Source organism: Eubalaena glacialis, chromosome 1, assembly GCF_028564815.1.
Source record: "Eubalaena glacialis isolate mEubGla1 chromosome 1, mEubGla1.1.hap2.+ XY, whole genome shotgun sequence".
In the NCBI taxonomy this organism is placed as follows: Eukaryota; Metazoa; Chordata; class Mammalia; order Artiodactyla; family Balaenidae; genus Eubalaena; species Eubalaena glacialis.
Genome location: NC_083716.1, coordinates 34,286,457 through 34,310,712, shown reverse-complemented (window position 1 = coordinate 34,310,712; position 24,256 = coordinate 34,286,457). Strand labels below are relative to the sequence as shown.

General features: G+C 43.9%; 1 protein-coding gene across 3 annotated transcripts in view; it reads right to left on the bottom strand.

The window, feature by feature from the left end:
* Positions 1-11,086: 11,086 nt before the first annotated feature.
* The window catches only part of MYOF (myoferlin), a 586,741-nt gene continuing 573,571 nt past the window's right edge, over positions 11,087-24,256 (bottom strand). For 2 of the 3 annotated variants that reach the window (XM_061169799.1, XM_061169723.1), the window contains 6 exons: positions 21,242-21,383; positions 18,817-18,916; positions 15,273-15,463; positions 13,054-13,163; positions 12,539-12,686; positions 11,087-11,602 (listed from right to left, as the gene is read on the bottom strand). In XM_061169799.1, the coding sequence (XP_061025782.1) occupies positions 11,564-11,602; positions 12,539-12,686; positions 13,054-13,163; positions 15,273-15,463; positions 18,817-18,916; positions 21,242-21,383 (730 nt within the window). In that variant the 3' untranslated portion in view covers positions 11,087-11,563. The remainder of the gene's footprint in view (positions 11,603-12,538; positions 12,687-13,053; positions 13,164-15,272; positions 15,464-18,816; positions 18,917-21,241; positions 21,384-24,256) is intronic. The other variant, XM_061169872.1, reaches the window with a different exon arrangement.

Genomic DNA, 24,256 nt, shown 5'->3' with positions numbered 1-24,256 from the left:
AGCTCAGTAAAACTTTAATCCGCTTGTCTGCTGATGGGTGGGGCTGTGTTCCCTCCCTGTTGGTTATTTGGCCTGAGGCGACCCAATACTGGAGCCTACCTGGGCTCTTTGGTGGGACTCATGGCGGACTCTGGGAGGGCTTACGCCAAGGAGTACTTCCCAGAACTTCTGCTGCCAGTGTCCTTGTCCTCACGGTGAGACACAGCCACCTCCCACCTCTGCAGGAGACCCTCCAATACTAGCAGGTAGGTCTGGTTCAGTCTCCGCTGGAGTCACTGCTCCTTTCCCTGGGTCCCGATGCACACACTACTTTGTGTGTGCCCTCCAAGAGTGGAGTCTCTGTTTCCCCCCGTCCTGTCGAAGTCTTGTAATCAAAACCCACTAGCCTTCAAAGTCTGATTCTCTAGGAATTCCTCCTCCCGTTGCCAGACCCCCAGGTTGGGAAGCCTGATGCGGGGCTCAGAACCTTCACTCCAGTGGGTGGACTTCTGTGGTATAAGTGTTCTCCAGTTTGTGAGTCACCCACCCAGCAGTTATGGGATTTGATTTTATTGTGATTACACCCCTCCTACCGTCTCATTGTGGCTTCTCCTTTGTCTTTGGATGTGGGGTATCTTTTTTGGTGAGTTTCAGTGTCTTCCTGTCATTGATTGTTCAGCAGTTGTGATTCTGGTGCTCTCGCATGAGGGAGTGAGAGCACGTCCTTCTACTCTGCCATCTTGAACCAATCTCCTCCAAGCCACTTTTTAAACCTAAATAAGAGCAACTATGCTGACTCTTAGAATTGATGTATTTGTTTTTCTTCTCTTACCCTTGTTTTAACCTCCTGAAAATTTTGTTTGATTCTTCTGCTTTTCTGTTTTTTGTGAGTTAACTTAAAGCCCCTTCTTCCTCTTTCTAAAAAGAACATGAAGAAGTTTAATTTAACAGTTGGTGAGGTTTAAAGATGGACTTAGATCTCAGTTTACTGGTTGGGGACTCTTGCTCAGTTTATTTTAAGCACATTGAGAGTTCTTTAGCAGAATTTACATTTCTAAGTGAAAAATTTCCAAGTATGTGCTTTTTCTGAAGGATGTTGGAGGATTTTTCTGCCTCTCCAGACACAGAGGGGAGACTCTGTCCTCATAGGAGGTACTCAGAGAAGACTTATGGAAGCCTTATTATTAAGCCCTGACAGCAATCCCTTCTTCTCACACTGCTCTGGGGGGTGTCCAGCAATCAGGGCTTGGGAAAGGCACCCCATAGAGGTGGAGAGTGGCTAAGGAATGTCTATCAGGTCTGGCTTGAACCCTCTCAGACTCTGCTGGGGGTGGGGTGGGGGGGGGTAAATTGGTACAACATTTCAGGAAAGCAATTGGCATTTGTCTCAAGGGTCTTAAATATGCTCCTGCCTTTTTACTCAAGTCATTCATTCATTCAACAATGGCTGCTCTGTGTCATATACTAGGTTGGCTGAACAAAAAACACTGCCCTGCCTTTATAATGTTAACAGCTTAGTAGATCTAGAGGCTGTGAAATGCAGGCAAACATCTTTGTCCAGGGTCATTTAAAGCAGCATTACTTAAAATAGCAAAGAATGGGACGTCCCTGGTGGTCCAGCGGTTGAGACTCCGCGCTCCCAATGCAGGGAGCCCGGGTTCGATCCCTGGTCAGGGAACTAGATCCCACATGCATGCTGCAACTAAGAGCCCACATGCCACAACTAAGACCCGGCCCAGCCAAATAAATAAATAAATATTTAAAAAAAAATAGCAAAGAATTAGAAACAGTATATGTCCAATGATAGGGGATTAGTTCAAGTATAGGAGATACATATGATGGAATTTTAAATGGCCATTATAAATCAGTTTTTTCCATGATGTGGAAAAAGTTTTATGAAATACAATTTTAAGAGGGAGAAGAAAACAAGCTATAAAACTGGGGTTGCTGTGAAGGCAAGGCCAGGATAGTTCTGGGGATGGGATCCCAATTTTATGTCTTTTAAAAAAAAAAGACTAGAAGGAAGTATTGCAAAATGTTAACAGTAGTTATCTCATGATTGTGAGATTTCAGATATTTTTATGCTTCTTTTGCATTTTCCAAAGTTTTTACGATGAATATAAATTAATTTAGAAATCTTAAAAGCAATAAAGAGAAAAAGAAAATTACTAGGAGATGTGTTCAGGCCTTCTATGCTGTAGGTACAAGGAGAGAATTATCTCCCAGATTCTTCTATCTGCAACATTCATGCCAGGATCTCCCTCCAGGGCTGACATGAGTCCTTATCAGAAATCTTCACTACACTCACTGCATGAGCCAGTGGGAGCCTGGAGTGGAAACTCTTCAAGGACATATGTGGAACTGGTGTGACTGCGAAGGCCAATTGGTTTTACTCTGGAAGCCCCCCTCTCATTCACTGGGACAAATGTGGTGTAGGATTGATATAGGTAATGGAATGAAAATTACAGTAAAAATATAGCCCTTTGGGGAGAAAGAGACAGTCACGGAATAATTTAATTTAATCCTTAAGGTCTGGGTCCCCTAGTTTGATTTTGTTACTATTTCATCTGACCTAAATCATTAGTAGGATCTCAAGGAGTGGGGGCAGCAGAGAGAATGGCTCTGGAGTCAGATTGTCCAGGTCCAAATCCTGGCTGCACCACTAAATTGCCAGTTACTTAACCTCTCTGAGCCTTCCTCATATGTAGAAGAGGAAAAACACATAACCTACCCAACTGAGTTGTTGCAAAGATTAACTAAGAGAGCCTGGACCCAGGAGCGGGTGCTGCAGCTTGTCTGCGTCGGGCTCAGGTCCCTTCTCCACCCTTCCCTGTGCTCTTCTGTACTGCAAGGGGTCACCTATGCAAGCTCTGTTCCTTGGGCCAGGAGACTGGAGGCAGGAGGAAGGAAAAGACAGGGCACTCTCCCTCTCTTGCTCTGCTTTGGGCAATGTTGCTGGCAGTCCTGCGATTTCGTGGGAGGTCCCTATTCCCACAGGGCAACCCGCCTCCTCTCTGCTTCAGGGAGGGACCCTTTGTAATTATAGTTCCCTCTACTGAAATCCCTGATGTGGACTCAGTTTGCTGATTAGACCCTGACACTCTTCCAACCTTTGCTGGACCTGAGGGTTTTTTTTTTAAATTATTTATTTATTTATTTATTTTGGCTGTGTTGGGTCTTCGTTTCTGTGCGAGGGCTTTCTCTAGTTGCGGCAAGCGGGGGCCACTCTTCATCGCGGTGCGCGGGCCTCTCACTATCGCGGCCTCTCCTGTTGCGGAGCACAGGCTCCAGATGCGCAGGCTCAGTAGTTGTGGCTCACGGGCCCAGTTGCTCCGCGGCACGTGGGATCTTCCCAGACCAGGGCTCGAACCCGTGCCCCCTGCATTGGCAGGCGGATTCTCAACCACTGCACCACCAGGGGAGCCCAGACCTGAGGTTTTGAATGGCCGTGATAAACAACTTTTACACAAATCTGTTCGCTGATCACCTTTGCAATGAGTTTGATTACACCAAAAAGAAGATCTCTGTGTTTAACCCCAGCATACTGTCCAATGACCCGATCATTTTGGGAGAGGAAACAAATGTTTTAAACAAATTATATATTGGATATAAAAGAATATCTCTCTAGGATATATGCAATATAAAGAATAATGAGACAATGAACAGACACTCCTGTATCCAGCACCCAGTTTAAGAAAAAAATCACCATTATCTTTGGACCCTTCTGTGGACGTTTTCCTGATTCCATCACTCCCTCCTCATCCCTAAGATCTCCACCCTCCTGAGTCTATCATCCCTTTGCTGTTCTTTGTGGATTTACCATGTCTCTATTCCCTAAACAATATATTTAGTTTAACATGTTTTTAAGTTGTATATAAGAGAAACAATGCTGCAGCTAATCTCTCTCGACTTGTTCTTCCACTCAGCACTGTTCCTAGGGTTTATTCGTGTTGTCCCGTGTAGCTGCGATTCAAAATGCTTTATGGCAGTTTATTCTAGAACCGCACCTCAATGTACTGTCCAATTAGTGTTCATGGCCACAGGGATTCCTCCAGTGTTTTGGTATTTCAAACATTCTTAAATCCATCTGTAGGCACACGTGTGTGGATGTTTCTCTAGGATTCAAACTGAGGAGCGGAGTGCCGGGTCACAGAGCAGGACAGTCACCCTTAGCAGATGCCACATTGTTTTCCACAGTGGTTTTACCAGTTGTACTCCCACCAGCTGTGTAAAAAAATATACGCTGTTCACATCCCTCAAGGGTCCTTGATGTCAGACTTTTAAATCTTTTTGCCAATCTGGAGGTGGGAGAGGATATCTCATTGTGGCTTTACTTTTTATTTTCCTCCCTATTAATGGGGTGAGTTTCTTTGCATATTGGTCATTCAGATTTTCTTTCTGAGAGAAGCCTGTTTGAGGACAGCTGATCGTATTTCCCGGAACCTTGGGGTCGTGGCTGACTTGGGGCAGCTGGGGAGAGTAAGGAGGGCCCAGGAGGGAGGGAGTCCTGAAGTCCAGGGTGGAGCAGGGCAGGGGCTTGGATGCAGTGGTGGAAACAGGCTGAAAGAGCTACCTACCCAGCCTGGGGGCTTGCAGTTTATTCCATGCCTTGGTTAAGGACCCCCTCCTCTGGCTACTTTGACAACAAAATGTATCTGAGTCCCACACTCGGCATCTCCGAGCTGGGCAGGAAATGTCCAAGAAGCGAGGGGGGCTTGGTAAGGGGGTCTGTGGTGAACCCGCAGGCATATGACTCTAGCCAATTTTTGCACTGTGAAGTATTGAGAGACCTTACAATCAATCGGTTGAGAAAAGCTCAAAATATGACTTTTTCATGTGAATTTGTCCAATTTTTAAACACTGGCAGCTCATTATAAAAAGCCAGTTTGGGCCAAACAAACTGTCTGTCGGCGCTGGATTTAGCTGTCAAAAGGCCCCTTTGTGACCTGTGTTTTGGTCACAAGACAGGATTCATGCCTTGGTCAGTCAGCAAGTATTACCTGTTGCCTGGGACCGGGATCCACAGGGAACAGGCAAAAACTGACTTCCTGGAGGGGGCTGTCTGAAGGGACCTTTCATTCTCTCAGACTTTTTCTATGTGTTTGTGGTAAAAAATACACAACATAGAACTGACCGTTTTTAGGTGTACAGTTCAGTGGCATTAAGTACTTTCACATTATTGTGTTACCGTAACCCTTCCCACAGAACTCTCTTCATCTTGTAAAACTGAAACTCTGTACCCGTTAAAAACAACCCGCCTCCCCATCCCCCGGTCCCTGCAACCACCATTCTGTACCTCTGCTTCTATGATTCTGGCTACTCTCGGAACCTCATATAAGTGGAACCATATAGTATTGGTTCTTTTGTGTCTGGCTTATTTCACTTGGCAGGATGTCTTCAAGGTTCATCCATGTTGTGGTATGTGTCGGAATTTCCTTCCTTTTTAAGTCTGACTAATATTCCATTGTATGTATAGACCACATTTTGTTTATCCATTCATCTGTTGATGGACACTTGAGTTGCTTACACCTTTTGGCTACTATAAATAATGCTGCTACAAACTGGGGTGTACTAATATCTGTTTGAGTCCCTGCTTTCAATTCTTTGGGGTATATACCCAGAAGTGGAATTGCTAGATTATATGGTAATTCTATGTTTATTTTTTTGAGGAACTACCTTAGCATTTTTATCTGCTGTCTCTAATTAGGAATATGCAGTTAGAACTTGAAGGGGAAAATCAGTATCATTTTGGATAGTGGTGATTCACATCCTTTCAAAGGTGACATTTCAAAGGCAGAACATGTCTGTCACCTTCTGGCCCATATGTGTTTGGCTGTTCCTGTCCTATGATGATGATGATGATAACTAGAATATATTGAGTGCTTATTTTGTGCCAAGTTCTGTTCTAAACACTTTTGCATCTTTTAAATCATTTTATCTTTGCAATCATTCTATGGAGATTATTGTCTCAACTTTATAGATGAGGAAACTGAGCTACGGATAAGCAGAACCGTAATACAATGCAGGGATAGACAAGGTCATTTAATTCAGCGCTTACTTTCACAAATGAGGGAAAGGAGACTGGAGAGGAGATACCCAGAGTCACAGCGTTACATCGTGACCGAGCTAGGTGAGCTCACGGGCTTCCAGACGTCTGGAAGCCCCTGGCCCCATGCTCTTGCCGCCTCTAAGACAGGATTCCATCTATTCATTTTGTTTATCCCGTTGACCCAGGTGAAATCTCATCTGCGCGGCTGCCGTGCTGCGTTGGAATCCAGCTGGATATTCCTGGTCCTCCTCTTGATAATTGCTGGGGCAGGACTTCACTGAAATATGTCGGGGGGAGGATTACGGGTTTGGCTCTAGGATTTTGTGAAAACACATGGAAGTAGCACATTAATATTAGTCAAGGACTGAATGGGCCTTTTTAAGAAGTTGAGATAAATTTTGGCAAAATCAGGTTGCCCTGAGAAGCATTCAATTTACTGTGAGGGAGTCGCTCAAAAAAATTACAATTTTTCTTTCTTGTTAAGTTTATTTAAATAGTAAAAATCTAGAGTCTGCATCTCCTGCAAAGTTGCACCCCTGAGGTTCCGAGCTTGACCATGCATATGGCGGGCCTGTGTTTTTCATTATGTTTCCTTACTTGTTAGGCTTTGCAGTTAGTCCAAGTTACACGTTTCTCTGGTGTTTTTCTTGAACTTCATGAACTCTGGCATTTCATTTCAGGGATGTATATCTAAGGGAAAAGCAGCCTTCCTTTGATCTTCCTTGGGACCCCATTATGTTTAACCTGAGAAAGATTAGGGAGTTGCCATTCAACGCGAAACACACACAAAACTCAGCTGCCAAGATGGCGGGTGCTTAATCTATTTACAACATCGACTCCATCATGAACTAATTCCACATCAAGCTGACTTTGAAAGGCATTCTTTGGAATGGAATTCCCATCTGCCTTGGGAGGCTACATGCATGTGGTCCAGAGTACTGAAGGTATTGATCTCACAAAGAAATCTGTTTAGCATGAAATATTTAAACTGTAGAGGGTTTTTAAACCTTGAAATCATTGTCAACGTTGGTTCCCCATATGGTAGTCAAGTTGTACTTTCTCTGAACTGAACAGCCATTTCTGGAAAGCACCCTCACTTTCTAGCTGTGTTTGTAATAACATCTGCTCAACGATGGTGAGACAAGTCAGTTCCAGTCTTTGGACAAACAATCCTCTGAGCCCGGGTGAACTCCGAGGGGCAAGGAGCTGCCGCTCGGCCAGCACCTGGAAAACCAGACCACTCCACTCCCCTCAGCTTCCTTGCCAAAATGGGTGTCAGAACTCTGCCCATAAATAGCTCTTTAAAGTAACATGCAGGGCTAATTGTGACTTTTTTTTCCCCCTAGCCTGAAAATGAGAAAGGAAGAACAAAACAAAATCAAGCATTAGCCTGTCAAGATTTTCAGTGCCCTGTCACTCTCAAGACATTGATGGAGATTTATTTTTCCTAATGAAGGCACCAGCGTTAATGGTGGCACTTGCTAGAATCAGTTAGGACTAAGTGTTATTTAATTCACAGTGAAGCGACCATCTGACTGGACTGTTGATTAGTTCCAGCTTTTAGCTATCATTTATAGGTCACCAGGCGGCTAACAACCTCAAATGAGGGACCATTATCTTTTGACAAGATGAAGTGTTTTCTGGGGGGGGGGGGGCGGGGAATGGGAGGAGGGGGAGGGGTGCTACCCAGAAAGCCCAGTTCAATATTCTCTCTGGGAATTACTCATTCCTAATAGGGCTTCGCCGCCACTTACTCAAAGGAACTACACTAGTGAATACCAGTTAGGTGTGCTGAAGGCAAAGGAGGAAAAGACTTTCCTCAAAGCCATTCATGTATCTGCTCAGCAACTACTTGAGTGAGGCGCTGTGGGAGAATGTGTTGGGGAGGGGGGTACCTGGAAGGAAGGCTGATATTCAGCCTGCACATTCTGGTATGGCTGTTCTAGTTTTTTACGGCTGTTCTCCATTTTGATGGGGTGAAGCATCTGTTTGAATTGGTCAGTGCCAGTGCCATAATGATGGGTAAATATTCCAAATAACAATCTTGTCTGGAACCCTTTTTCATTTTGTTGATGGTTTTCTTCGCTGCGGACTTCTTAGCTTCTTTTAACCACAGTGCTATACCACCAGTGGGAGGGCTGTCAAGAGGAGCATGGAGCTGAGATGGTCAAGTAATGAGTGACAGTAGCAACCCAGTGTGGCTCTATGCTGATACCAAGGACAGTGTGTATCTTCTAGAACATGTGAGAACATTGTCCTGTTAATATATGAGACCATGGTGAGAACAGCAAACAGTTCTATTCTAAGAGCAACACAGAATCGAGGGGAGCAAGAAATGGTTCGATAATGGCAATGCTTTTGGGCATTTAGACAATGTTATACTGCAGTGGGACTGTCTTGCCATTATTGCTGAGTTGTGCACTGTTGGTGAGACTGTAAATTGCTGTAGACACTATGGAAAAAAGTATGGAGCTTCTTCAAAAAATTAAAAATAGAACTACCATATGAACCAACAATTCCACTTCTGGGTATTTATCTGAAGAAAACAAAAACATTAATTGAAGAAGATATATACACCCCATGTTCATAGCAGCATTTTTCACAATAGCCAAGATATTGAAACAATCTAAATGTCCATTGATGAATGAATAAAGAAAATGTGGTATATATACACAATAGAATATTATTCAGCCATAAAAGAGTGGAATCTTGCCGTTTGTAACAACATGGATGGACCTTGAGGGCATTATGCTAAGTGAAGTCAGGGAAAGACAAATACTGTAAGATCTCACTTATATGTGGAATCTGAAGGAAAAACAAAACAAAACACAAGCTCATAAGTACAGAGAATAGATTAGTAGCTGCCAGAAGGGGGTGGAGGGGTGGGAGTGGGTAAAATGGGTGAAGGGAATCAAACAGTATGAACTTCCAGTTATAAAATAAATGTCATGGGGATGTAATGTACAGCATGGTGAATATAGTTAATAGTACAGTATTGCGTATTTGAAAGTTGCTAAGAGAATAGATCTTTAAAGGTCTCATCACAAGAAAAACAATTGTGTAACTATGGATGGTGTCAGATGTTAACTAGACTCACTATGGTAATCATTTTGCAATATATACAAATTTGAATCATTGTGTTCTATACCTGAAACTAATATAATGTCAGTTATTTCTCAATTTTAAAAAAGCAAATAAATACAAATATTGAGGTGAAATTTCCAGACCCCCAAAAAAAAGTTAACAGGAAAAGAACCCATACTGCCTGGGTTCAAATTCCAGCTATATCATTTATTAGCTGTGTGACCTTAGACAAGTTACTTAACCTCTTTATACCTCAATTTCTTAAAAAAAATTTTTTTTTAATTCTTATTTTTTTAAATTGAAGTATAATTTACAACGTTGTGTTAATTACTGCTGTACACCAAAGTGATTCACTTATGTGTATATTGTGTACATAATTTATATACATTCTTTTTTAAAATATTCTTTTCCATTATGGTTTATCATAGGATACTGAATATAGTTCTCTGTGCTATACAGTAGGACCTTGTTTACCCATTCTATATATAAAAGCTTACATCTGCTAACCCCAATCTCCCACTTCATCCCTCCCCCAACCTCCTTCCCCTTGGCAACCACCAGTCTGTTCTCTATGTCCATGATTCTGTTTCTGTTTCATAGATAGGTTCATTTGTGTCATATTTTAGATTCCACATATAAGTGATATCATATGGTATTTGTCTTTCTCTTTCTGACTTACTTCACTTAGTATGATAATCTCTAGTTGCATCCATGTTGCATTATTTCATTCTTTTTTATGGCTGAGTAGTATTCCGTTGTAAATATGTACCACATCTTCTTTATCTGTTCATCTGTCGATGGACATTTAGGTTGTTTCCATGTCTTGGCTATTGTGAATAGTGCTGCTATGAACATAGGGGTGCATGTTATCTTTTTCAATTAGAGTTTTGTCTGAATATATGCCCAGGAGTGGGATTGCTGGATCGTATGGTAATTCTATTTTTAGTTTTCTGAGGAACCTCCAAACTGTTATCCACAGTGGTTGCACCAACTTACATTCCCACCAACAGTGCAGGAGGGTTCCCTTTTCCCCACACCCTCTCCAGCGTTTGTTATTTGTAGACTTTATAATGATGGCCATTCTGACTGGTGTGAGTTGGTACCTCATTGTAGTTTTGATTTGCATTTCTCAAATATTTAGCGAAGTTGAGCATCTTTTCATGTGCCTATTGGCCATTTGTATTTCTTCTTTGGAGAAATGTCTATTTAGGTCTTCTGCCCATTTTTGGATTGGGTTGGGTTTTTTGTTGTTGTTGAGTTGTATGAGCTGTTTGTATATTTTGGAAATTAAGCCCTTGTCGATCACATCATTTGCAAATATTTTCTCCCATTGTGTGGGCTGTCTTTTCGTTTTGTTTATGGTTTCCTTTGCTCTGCAAAAGCTTTTAAGTTTGATTAGGTCCCATTTGCTTATTTATTTTTGTTTTTATTTCTATTGCCTTGGAAGACTGACCTAAGAAAACATTGGTACGATTTAAGTCAGAGAATGTTTTGCCTGTGTTCTCTTCTAGAAGTTTTACAGTGTCATGTCTTATGTTTGTCTTTAAGCCATTTTGAGTTTATTTTTGTGTATGGTGAGAGGGTGTGTTCTAACTTCATTGATTTACATGCAGTATGCCTCAATTTCTTCAAGGGCAAAATGGGATTAATAATGTTACCTACTACCTTTATAGGATTACCTTGAGGACTACATTAGTTAATATGTATAAAGCATTTAAAACAATGGTGTGCATGGAGTAAGTACTTTAAATAAGTGTCAATTTCTCATATTAGCCTCAGTTTGGCCCACTGGCCAAGCTTTGGCAGCACACTGATATAAGGGGTTTACAGCCAAGTGGTATGCCCTGGCATTCCATCCACTGAGACCCAGACTAGAAATTGCCTCCTTCCCAGCTTGGCCCACAGCTACAACAAACAGGTATGTGTCAGAGGCAGAATGTTTTTATTTGGGTTCATCACAGAGGATGAATAGTCTCATGACATTTATCCATACAAAATATAACAATGGTTGCAGGCATAAATAAAAATTCCTCCACCTATTCTAACTACTTGATAATGCACAGTCCTTTTTTGTTAACTATAGATAAAGAAGTATATGAAGTCGAGATGCAGAAATTTTCAAATTTGACTTCAGCAATTTCCAAAAATTGAATTATAGAACTAGGACACAGAAAAAAAAGATGATTTTTAAATGGAACCAGCCACCTTGAAAAGTATTCTGAAAAAACATGGTTAAAACTTTTAATACTTCAAAAGATAAAAATGTTGCTTGTTGGGCTGACTTGGACTTAGAGCCTCTGGGAAGTGATGGGCCTCGGTGAAGTAGTGTAACATGCCCCTGGAATATAGTCTCAGACACAAACAAAATCACTCTTGGTTTTGATCTGTAAACAGAGACAGACAGGATTCCCTCATTGCTGGATGACTCTGGAAAAGAAGCCCTTGCTTCCATTATGCATTTGGCCTCACAATCTTCATTGACAAATAGTTCTGAAAAGGAAACAGAAAGAGGGCCATGTATATATATCTTAGGGATTCTCAATCTTGGTACTATTGACATTTAGGACCAGATGATTCTTGTTGGAGACTGTCCTGTGCATTGCAGGATGTTTAGCAGCATCCTTGGCCTCTACCCACTAGATTCCAGTAGCACCACCAGTCATAAATGGGAGTCAAATGGGAGGTTTGTCAGTGTGCCTAGAAGTGCCTTCATTCCTCCATTCGAGGAATTTGTTGAGATAAGAAGCATATGAAGTCGAGATGCAGAAATTTTCAAATTCGATTTCAGCAATGAAGGCACTTCTAGGCACACTGACAAACCTCCCATTTGGACTCCCATTTATGACTGTGGAGATTAAGGGAGATTTGAGGGGGAGGTTATGTAATGTGGGCCTTAAAGAATGAGGGAGGTTTTAATAGACAAAACATGGGCAAAGGAACAGCCTTGGCAAAGGCATCCTGGCAGGTAAGGGCAATACTTGTCTGGAGAGGCCAGCTCTCTAGTTTGGGTGGAGTTCAAGGTTTGTGTAGGCCTATAATGAGCCCAGGATCTGTGAAATGTCAGCAGTTAGGATGCAGGATGGTTTGGAACAAGAAAGTCTGAAGGCAGGAAGATCCGTTAGAAATGCTGGCTATGGTTTAGACACACATTCATAAAGGCCTAAAGGATTGCTCCTAGAATTCCTGAGACCAGAGTTTTTTTTTTTTTTTCAGACCATGAAGTTCTGCCTGTAATTCATGAAACTGTGAGAATGTAATCCTAATCACAGGACACAGTACTCTAAATTTTCCAAAGGTTGACGGGTTGTAACACCACAACTGCTACATAGGTCATTTTACCCGATGGCAAAAAAGGCAAGTACCAAGTGAGATGACCAACCATAATTCACACCCAAAGAGCCAAGACAAGAGGCCAGGGACTCATACCGGGAGGGAGTAGAGGAGCACGGCCACGAACAGCAGCAGAATTAGCAGCATCAGCAGGCCGATGATGACCCACTTAAACCGCCGCCACACGATGAACCTCATGGTCTTGCACGGGTTGGTGAACCAGAGGAAGGAAGTTTCCGGTCGGCTGCATTGCAAAGAAATGGTTTTACCTACCCAACTCAGGAGGGACAGATATTTTATACCTCCGAGCATAATAGTTTAAAGAATGATTAACAACATTTTATAAAGTCAAGAAAAGATATTATTCCCCTTAGTTGGCTGAGAGAGCCTTTAACCTTTTAGGGCTTTCTAAGATGCCGAAGACACACTGGACTTTGGTTTCATGGGAAGGAGAATGGTTAAAATGGAGCCAGATCACCAACCTCTCCCTCCCCCAACTCCCCTGTTCAGTACAAAATTAAGACAACAGCTAATCCATGGCATTAAGGCAATTGGAAGGGGGGCTTTCAGACTGCAGGTGTTTGGGGATCAGAACAAAGAGGGTCTCTCACTTTGGTGGGTCCAGCTTGGGGTTCATGTTGGGTTCATCCCGTCCCTTCCCGGCTGGCCTCTCGTCGGCCTCCTTCTCATTGAGGACTTCCAACGTCATCTCCAGTTTCCCCTTCAGTAAAGCAGAACAGGTTAAACACATGACATCACGTTTCACAAATATTTTCACTTCAACCCAAGGAGTATTCCCCGAGCAATGATTTTTATTCTTGTAAAACAATCCTTAGATTGCCTTAAATTTTCCTCAAGAGATTTCATCACATTTCCTCTTCCATGTGTTTCTGAACCGACTCCTTGTGGGAAACTGAGAGGACAAATTGCTTTCCGTCCTCCCTGCTTTTCAGTCTCTGGATCCCCATCATTCTAACTTTCTCACATCTGTCTCCTTGCCTGCTCACATACGTCCCTTTGTAACTTTACTTGGACCCAGAATAACCTGAATACTGCTGATAACAATAGCTAACATTTTTTTTAAAATTTATTTATTTTTGGCTGCATTGGGTCTTCATTGTTGGGTCTTCGTTGCTGCGCGCAGGCTTTCTCTAGTTGCGGCGAGCGGGGGCTACTCTTCGTTGCAGTGCGCGGGCTTCTCATTGCGGTGGCTTCTCTTGTTGCAGAGTTCGGACTCTAGGCACACGGGCTCAGTAGTTGTGGTACGTGGGCTCAGTAGTTGTGGCGCACGGGCTTAGTTGCTCCGCGGCCTGTGGGATCTTCCTGGGCCAGGGCTCGAACCCGTGTCCCCTGCATTTGCAGGCAGATTCTCAACCACTGCGCCCCCAGGGAAGTCCCACAATAGCTAACATTGACTGAGCGTTAAGTGTGGGCTCCAAGAGAGCCTTCGTGCTCCCCTTGGCACCCCCACTGCGTGGAGCAGTGCTGGCACTTAGTGGGCACTCGATGTATACTAGCTGAAGAAATGCATGAGTGAGTGAATGAAAGAATGCTGCCTCCCTGTTCACAGGTTCCTGACTGGTACACTGGACACTGCGTAAGCCTTCTATATGGATAATCTCGTGTAATGCTCAGGGCAGCCCTATAAATCAGGTACTGCTATGATCCTCGTGTGCACATGAGTACACTGAGGCTGCGAGAGGTCTAGAAACTTGTCCACTCTTATAGCCAGGCTTAACTAAGGTTGTAACAGACTTTCAAGAACCCTGGCGCCCACAAGGTCACCAACAATTTGAGAGCTTCCGACCCTGAATCTCATTTAGGCGATGGAGCACAGATGCCTCCTCTGTCAACAAGTCAAAGGTGGGTGTCTGACTATGGCAAGGTGGTCCTTCTTTCCAAGCCTGTTCTTCGAATCTATAAAATGTAGGTAATGGCTGCTTCATGGGGTTATCAGCAGAACTAAATGAGGTTATGTACAAACTACCCTCTAGTGGCAGGAAGCTTATAAGTGGTTTCCTGCGCCAGGGGTAGAGGAAGTGATGGACTGCAAAGGGCACAACAGAACTTTTGGGGTAATGGGAATGTTCTGGATCTTGATTATGGTGGTGGTTTCATGAGCATATACATCTGTCAAAACTCATCAAATTGTGCACCTTAATTGTACTTTAAGTGGGTGCAGTTTATTTTATGTAAATTATACCTCAAAGTTGTTTTAAAAAACAAGATTATGAATATAAGGCATTTAGTATATTGTCCGGTTTATAATAAGTGGTGTAAAATATTAATTATTATTAATAATACAAAATGAATTAGGTAGTCTTTTTGTGACAGGGCATGGTAACCCGCACTTTTGCTTCTACATCAAAATTATCTTCAGTTTTCCAAATGTGCTTGTAACTTATGGCCTTCATGTTCAATGGATGTCAACACTCCCTGTTTCCTCCATCTTTAAAAAAAAAAAATTTTTTTTTTTTTAAAGATGAGGACAGCTCAAATTTTAAGTTTCTTTTTCTGTACTGAATTGTACTGGGAGCTCAACATAAATTAGCATTCCTGGCGGAGGAGAGTCCTAAAGAAATACAGCGCAACCACTTGCGTTCCCAGTTTTTTGACAATTCCAATCCCTCTATCTTCCACTCAACCCCAAACATATGCTAACAGCATCTGCCACCTTCTCCTATAATCCCAGGTACAAACCGTTCCCAAAACTTAAAGTACCACCAATTTAACCTCCCTTATCTTATCCAGAGCAAATCTACTCATAAAGGGCAAAACCTAAAGGAGAAAAGGAATAAACGACCCTCAACCAGGAAATACTCATACATACAGCCATCACACGGGAGCCATCTTTATCTGCGTAGCACGGCCACCATCCTTTCATGGACTTCTGTTCAAAGAGAGAGGCGGTTTTCACTTTAAGGGGGTTCACGGCTTTGAGGTCAGGAATCATGTCCAAACTGCATTTCTCTGGTGATTTTGCTGGAATGATGCTGCGATGCAAATCGAGTTCCAGGAAACCTAGCCAAGGAAACATTAAACCCAAATAAATTTCAAGTGGATCAGCCGTTGTTCACAAGTGAACAGAAGGTACTTGTCAGAAGAGAGGTAGACCATGACTCTGAACAGGTGACAGGTGAGTTAGAGAAACGGACCCTGGTAGGCAGTTAAAATTCTTTCCAGATAGAATGGAAAGTGGCAGAAGAAGTATCTGTCCACTGCTCTGCATCTCACAGAGAACAACCCATTTAATTTCTCAGCGATAGGAGCATAAACAGAGTTCTTCTGCAAACTCAAAATAATTAAACATCTCCAGACAAAATTTCCACTGAACTTGGACTTGGAATTTGCTCATATTGGTTCTAAACTTCCCCTAACAGTCATTTGGCGTTGGGTAAAGAAAACTGGTACTTGGAACATGGGAAGCTCCATCGAACAGTCAAGTTCAAGTTTCTCCTAGTGTAACCTGAAAAACAAGAGCTTGAGAAGGAACATTGAATTCTCAACAGAAAGTTCTCCCCAGGAACTAGGAAGCCCAGCTCAGGGTGCCTGGAGAAGCACAATTTTTATTCCGTGATGTGAGGCATTAACTCTTTTGTAGTTAATAACTGTCTTAAACTGACTGTCTTTGGGGCTTGGGAACTCCCAGGAAACCTCTCCTTCAGAAAAAGGTATGTGTGTGTTGGGTCATGTCTATGGACTAGGGGACAAGAGGTGGTCTTCAACAGTGGCAGCAGAGATTAACAGGGAGGTTGTGGCAGATTCTCTATAAACTTTTAGGCTCAGAAACCGCCCTTCATCTTACAATGCATCCATAGCCCACAAGCCTTTCTGGAACTTACGCCTGCTTTTATTTTGCCTCTCCTTTTGGTGATAACTGCAACCATTTGCCCACTAGCCATTTAGAAATAAAGTCATTCTCTTTGTTATCAGACTATTTCATTTAAATTCCAAGGGAAAACCCTCTACTATGCTTTATGCTTTCTAAGTTAGCACACTACTGTGGACAGGGAATGTTGCCTGGCATGCCAGTAAACAAAGAATGTTGCCCATCATCCCAGTTCTACAAGTATCAGGACTGAGGCTGTGGGGCTTCCCTGGTGGCACAGTGGTTAAGAACCCGCCTGCCAATGCCGGGGACACGGGTTCGAGCCCTGGTCCCGGAAGATCCCACATGCCGTGGAGCAGCTCAGCCCGCGAGCCACAACTACTGAGCCTGCGAGCCACAACTACTGAGCCTGCGAGCCACAACTACTGAAGCCCGTGCACCTAGAGCCCATGCTCTGCAACAAGGGAAGCCACTGCAATGAGAAGGCCGCACACCGCAACAAAGAGTAACCCCTGCTCACCACGACTAGAGAGAGCCCACGACTAGAGAGAGCCCACATGCAGCAACAAAGACCCAACACAGACAAAAATAAATAAATAAATGGGGGAAAAAAAAAAGACTGAGGCTGTGCCCTGAGGGGAGGTTCAGGATGGAGAAAGACAGGAAGCATTCTGACCTTTGGATCTGCCTCTAGATAGTTAAGATGCATACCTAAGGAATAATTTCCATGGGCCCAGGATCTTGTATCTCAGCAAACGTAGAAATGCACTAAAATCATTAACTTGAGATGTCTGCTCTTTGTGATTAGCAGTAATCTTTTGATGCTTGACTAACTTTTTTGTTTTTCCAGCAAAAACCTCTTGTGTCCTGGCTCCCCCCTTACCTCTTGGGAGCAGTTCCTCAGAGCTATCTGAGAGGCTGTCTCCTGGGCTGTAGTCCTCAGTAAGATCCCCAAACTCACAACTTTTAGGTTGTACGTTTTTCTTCAGTCAACACTTTCACACTCATTTGTTTGTTCAACTCTTACTAAGAACCAGCTAAGTCAAAGGCACCGCACTCAGTGTTGTAAAGGGTAGAGGGATGAATAAGACACAGCCATTGGCCACTGTGGGCTTTTCCTCTGCCAGGAAAGATGCTCTGGAAGCAGGGAGATGAGCTAGGGGCTTCTGTAACAGCTGGCTACAAGAAAGTGAGGTCTGAACTGGCAAGTGGCAGAGATCATAAAAATAAGAAAAACGTGCATGATAAAGCAGGTTACATTGTTTAGGAAAGGAGAGGAGGACCCACAGAGGACTCTGGGTGCTTCTTCCTAGGTGGCTGGGAGAGGCTGTGAACAGCAAAAGCAGTTCATGAGGTGAGCAGGTATGAGGTCAGGGAAGAAAGGCTGAGTTTGGTCTTAGTCACGATAAATTTGAGGTGCCAGCCGAACACAAAGGTAAAAGTTTCTGGTGGGGAATGGGGAATCATCATCGTGAGAGTTTCTTTTCTTCAAACTGAGCTATAATTGACATAGAGCATTGTGTAAGTTTAAGGTGTACAGTGTGTTGATTTGATTCATTGCATGTTGCAGTATGAGTCATCATATTTCTTGTTACTATGTGGCAGGCACGGTGGGCAGTCAGGCTACACCTCTAGGTCTAGGAGTTATACCTTGTTGAAAGTGAGAGTTGAAGCCTTACCTTCAACAGAGGTGAGGGCTGGTAAGTCACTGAGGGAGCCTGGGGAACAGCCGCAAAACCCCAGGGAGGGCAAAGGCCTATATTTAAAGAGGAAGAGGGGACTTCCCTGGTGGCGCAGTGGTTAAGAATCCACCTGCCAATGCAGGGAACATGGGTTCGATCCCTGGTCCGGGAAGATCCCACATACCGCGGAGCAACTAAGCCCGTGCGCCACAACTACTGAGCCCGCTCGCCGCAACTAGAGAAAGCCCGCGCGCAGCAACAAAGACCCAACGCAGCCAAAAATAAATAAGTAAAATAAATAAATAAATTTTAAAAAAAGAGGAAGAGGAAGAAACAGAGCAGGCCAATGAGACACCCAAGGCCTGGGAGAGAGAAAATAAGAACACTGTGCTTTGGGGGGACCAGGGTGTGTGCCAGGAAATGGAGGGGCCGGGGCGGGGTGTTTAACAAGGGCCTTTTACCCCAGAGAAGGGTGGGGCATCAGGGGACTGCAGTGACCGCTGAGAGCAGCGTGGAGGAGGAGGGAGCCAATTCTGAGGTGCTGAGAGGGGTGGGAGAGAGGTTTGGAAGCGGAGGCAAGGCTGTGGCATCCCTGAAAACAAAATTTGTGTCTTCCTAGCAAGACAGGAGCTGGTGCAAGGGCCCTGGGAGTGGCTGGGGCCCGCAGCGCCAGTCACTGTGCCCACTTCTCAGAGGACCTGGGCAGCGGACGGGCAGGCCACCCCGCTCCGGGGACATCCAGGCAGGGGGTGGGACCCCACCCCACAGTACTGGAGAGTTAAATAATTGATTCCAAGTTTTAATTGCTTTTACTAATTTCAAGCACAATTTCTCAGAGAAAAGTATCCAAAGGTAAGCCTTACCCAAGTAGTCATCCAGAGAAAACTTGTCATTATCCCATATCTGAATGATCAGTTTGGGTGGGACCCGAAATTCAGTTTGGTCCATACTCCAGAAATGCTCCTAAAATGCCAACAGGAACAGACAAACCAAAATGACACTGATTACTGGATTCTTAACACCCTCCCCTTGGGCCTCTTGAAAACCCAGCATCAAGGCATGGGGCCTCTTCTCTCCTTTGCATCCCCACCCGAAACCCCATCCTTTGGCCTACCCCTCTACCCAAGGTGGATATAAGGCAGTCGGGCTCCCCAGGAAATCTCAAGACTACCAGCTGGGTGACAAAAAGGTTGTCCCAGGCAATTCCCAAACAGAAGGTTTCCTGCCATGTTCCTATCAGTGTGACTTCCTGCTGCCCCTCCTGCGGTTTGGAGAGTGATGATGTCTCCTGGCCTAAAGACTGTAGCCTGCCTAGATGATCCTCCCAAAGCTAAGCCGTCCCAGGCCAGACCGAAATATCCCCTGCTGAGGAGTTACTTCTGCTCAGCGACCTCCCCAACCCCCCAAGGATGTCCGAGCACACTCATTTCACACGGGGGTGAGGAGATGGGGGCCCACGTTTCACTCTTTTGTTAGTGCAGATTTAAAATGTCCTGGCTTTTGAAAAATACTGCTGGGTTTTATATACCGTGGTCAACTATGACCCTCAGATCCCTCAGCCTAGAGTTAGGTGGGGAGAGGGTGTGTCCTGTAGGTTCTCACCTGTTGTCACTGCTTCTGCCCAGACAGTATTAGCCCAGGATAATAATGACGTCCCCACAGCCTGATTACACCTAAGTTCCTCTGGCCCCAAAAGAAAGGGAAATCCCCCAGTGCTTCATGAATTTGAAGGAAGGTTGTTGGATTGTTTCTCGTTTTTCAGATGACATTCCAGGAATGGTCCCTTTTGCAGGGCTCAGAGGGCCTGGCTCTGAGGGGCTGAGAAGCCCACTCTGCTGCTGTCTGACCCCACTCGGCTGTCCTGTGTGGGGTCATGCTCCAAGGACTACTCAGGATGCTGAGAGGTCCAGCTCTAGATGTGAGTAAATAGGAAAGGTAACTTTACCTAAAGGCCTACCTGACCCCAGATCCCTTGCCTTCCCCCGGGTCTGTCTCATTATCTGAAAGTGTGCATGGTTCAACATCAGGATGAGCCTATATGTCTCTAGAAAGGTCCCTTTGAAGGCATTCATCTCACCTGGACAGAAAAAGTGCTCACTAGAGCATCAGCACTGAGTAGGGCCAGCAGGGGGTAGGGCCTGGCCAGATGGGACATGAGGCAGGTATATTCTGATCAGGTGTAGGGTGAGGAGGTGACCGGGCAGAGCTAGGAAAAGTTTATAGAATATGGCAGGAGAGGGTGGGGAAGGGAGAAATGGGACAAGGGCCTATAAAAGACATCTGTTGTTATTACCTACCCAGGTTTTAGGCCCCCCTTTTTGGATGAAAGCACCAGATTTTCCTTAGAGATGCCCTTCCCCCAGTCCATGCAATCTGGGGAGAAGTGACTTTATCCCTAACTCCACAGTCTCGCCAATCAGAGCGCTGCATCCCTGGGCAACACTGGTTCGGAGATGGACACATGGCCTCAAACAGGCAGGCGCTGGGGCCCAGTTCCAAAACTCTGGTTGGTGCCTTTGGGGATTCATTCCCCTGTCTCTGCTAAGGTTGCTGAGAGGGCAAGATATGAGCTGGGGCTGCTGGCAGCCACCTTGCACTCACCAGGGAGTGAGGCCCATGGAAGAAGGCAGGGCAGAGGGGCGGAAAAGGTGAGAGCAGTTTCTAAAGACATCAGTTCAACCCAGGCTCCAGGCATTCCTTAAGCCAGCCAACCCTGGACTTTTTAGTAATGTGAACCAGTAAATCACTTTTTTTGGTTTAAGCCAGTTTGAGTTGAGTTCTGTAACTGAGAGTCTTATAAATTAAGACCAGGAGGGCCATGAACCCTCATGGAAGTGCTCCCGAAGGAAGGCAGGCAGATGCTTAAGTTTAATAAGGAAGGTAAGAGGGATATTTCACCTACATTAATATTGTGCGTCTGGTTAATTAGTGCAACAGTTCTGCTTATCAGGGGAAGAAATCAGTCTCCCTGTGACATAAACATATACTTAGGTTGTTGTATGTATTGACACAAGACCCCCAGTTACCAGATCCTTCCCCCTGCTGCCAACATGTTAGTGGAAGCAAAGTTGTACTCCTTATACTTCTGTTATAACTACACAAATAACTGCCATAGCTGTGTGACCCTGGGCAAGTATCTACCCCCCTGGGGTCTCAAAGTCCCCATCTGTACCAAGAGGAGCTGGACCCATGACCTCCAAGACTCTGAGCAGCCCCAACCTTTTCTGAGCATCTGCATTAAGGAAGACCCATGACATCCACTCCCCACTGGCATATTTCAGAACTCACTTTTTTAGCAACGAGACAGAGCTGTTCAGCTGGAAGGTAGTCAAAAGGGAAGACAAATCTCCAGTTAAAATTCCCTTCACCATCCAAGGACCTGTAGTGGACATCTGTTTTCTGTTTGTTTTCTTCATTGCCAGGAATCCAGCTGAAAAGCAGAAGCAAACAGACTTAGCTTCATGTGATTGACAAGTAATCTAGCCGCAAAATTGCACAGTGATTAGGAGAGAGTGAAGGGCAGGAGAATTAATGCACTTTTCTTGGGCAGGTTCCAGTTATCTATAGAGCTGGGGGGGTGATTTATGAAGGGGAGGCACTCTGTTGCATCCAACACACATGGTAGCCAAATAAAATATAATTCCTCTAAAACCAAAGAAGGAAACCCTTTAGACTTCAGTTAACAGGGATAAGGTGAAATTTTCTGGAAAATATCAACAATTTAGCTTCTATTTTGGGACTGGTGAAGCTTGCTGGCTATGTTTTTAGTCTCCCTAACTATAACTCATCAGTGTCTGTCATCACTGCTGATAGGCTCAATGAATATGGGTCAGTTCAAAATTTTAGCATTTTCTTTTCCAAATTTTACTTAAGCAAACAAAACAGGCACGACTCAAGTAATCTTACCACTTTATTTTTTAATTATTCTTAAATTTACTATGATCACAGTAATGAGACTAGCAAGGGAGATGTAAGCTGCTATATCCATACTCATATCTATGAAAATTCATTTCCATCAACAATTGGACATCTTAACTTTTGACATTTGGAAAGTTCCCTTTGGCCTGTGCCTGGCACACAGCAGACCGGTTGGAGGGAGGAATGAATGAACGAACATGTCTGGGAGGAAGTGTTATCACATCTGCCAGCTATGGGGAAGGCTCCTGGTTTGGAACCAGAGGAACACGAGATTTTAGACTGGAAAAGTAGTGGAATGCATGGATCTCAATACCCACTACCCATTAGAATCATTGGAATCAACTGGGGAGCTTTTAAAAATATTGATGCCGGGGCTTCCCTGGTGGTGCAATGGTTAAGAATCCGCCTGCCAATGCAGGGGACACGGGTTCGAGCTCTGGTCCAGGAAGATGCCACACGCTGCAGAGCGACTAAGCCCGTGTGTCACAACTACCGAAGCCCATGTGCCTAGAGCCCGTGCTCCGCAACGAGAGAAGCCACCACAATGAGAAGCCTGCACGCCACAACTAAAGAAAGCCCACACGCAGCAACGAAGACCCAATGCAGCCAAAAATAAATAAATAAATATTTATTTTAAAAAAATATATATGTTGATGCCTGGATTCCCCAAATAAAGACTGTCAGTAGGAGGCAGGCCTGGCTGTGAACTTGCTCTGCCATTAACCCTCTGAGCTTCATCTCCCATCTGTAAAATGAGGTTAATGATACGTGCTCCCTTCACATGGTCAACCTGAGGACAGAATGAGAAGAGCCAGAGTGGGAAGGGGAAATCCTTAGCTCACGTTAAGGATCAACTACTATGAACCAGGTATGTAGAATGCCTTATTTTATTCTTTCCAACTGTATAACTAGCTCCATCTCACAGATGAGGAAGCTGAGATTCAGAGGGGATGTACATCTCATACATCCAGTAATGGACAGAATTAAGTATAACTCCCAGGTCTGTCTGACTCCAAAGTCCAGGACTATTACTCTGCTTCAAAGGACCATGGAGACTAGAAAGTCACGAGCTAATATTAGGTCCTATTATTAGTAGTGGTATTGATAGCAATCAACTATACTAGTTTTACTTTTTCTAGGCAATTGACTAACCAGGTAAGCTGAGTGGAAAGATTCCTTTGGACAATTAACTTTTAAGCTTTTGAACTAACTCACTGAAGAGAGTCCACACTCTTTGGCTGTGACCTTGGTAGCTTCAGCTTCTAACCCCTCCCTAAACAGCACCGTCGTCCTCCCCTACACTGCCCACCCACTGTAGCTCTTCCCTCTTTTTCATGAATCTTTTCACATTTTAATTTGAAAACAAGTTAAACAACTACTCTAAGTGTATGCATTTGTGTACTTGTACGTATGACTTTGTATGTAATACCCATATGCTTGTAGTGCTAAGCATGTTATTTGTGCATTATTCATCTTTTCACATACAGTAATTAGATTTCCATTCCAAATATGACATGGTACTTTAGATCTTGCTTTATTCTTTGATTACTGGAGTTATCTCTCAGTCCAGTATTGAGTTTGTTTCCCTGATTGGAAAAAAAATGCTTATGATAGTCAAATAAATTTGCATATATATAATTAGCTGGAATTAGTTTTCCTTGGGGAATGGTAATAAGATCCTGAAATGAGAAAGAATAATGAAGAACTTGATGAAACATTCCCTGTTGATAGTGAACCTGAATGACAGTAATTACGTCTTTAACAAAGGTTTGATTGAAGGCCACTTGGGATCATAAGTGAAACTTTGTTCTCACTTTATGAATATATTAAATTTCAACAAGTCTTATCTTTTACATATCAAGGAACCAAACTCACTCAATCCATGTGGAATAGTAATAATAATAGTGTGATGGTTAATTTTACGTGTCAACGTGACTGGCCATGGGGTGCCCAGATTAAACATTATTTCTGGGTGTGTCTATGAGAATGTTTCTGGATGAGACTAGAATTTGAATTGATGGACTCAGTAGATGGACCTCCCCAACGTGGGTGGCATTAGCCATTCTGTTGAGGGCCTGGAACAGAACAAAAGGCAGAGGGAGGAGGAATTCACCCCCTTTTTCTGCCTCATTGATTGAACCAGGACATCTCATGTCATCTCCTCCTGACCTCAGACTGGGATTTACACCATTGGCTCCCCTGGTTCTCAGGCCTTCGAACTCAGGCTGTATGATACCCCCAGCTTTCCTGGGTCTCCAGCCTGCAGATGGCCAATCGTGGGACTTCTTAGCCTCCATTATCATGTGAGCCAATTCCTCATAATCTCTCTCTCTTTCTACACATACACACATCCTACTTGTTTTGTTTCCTGGAGAACCCTGACTA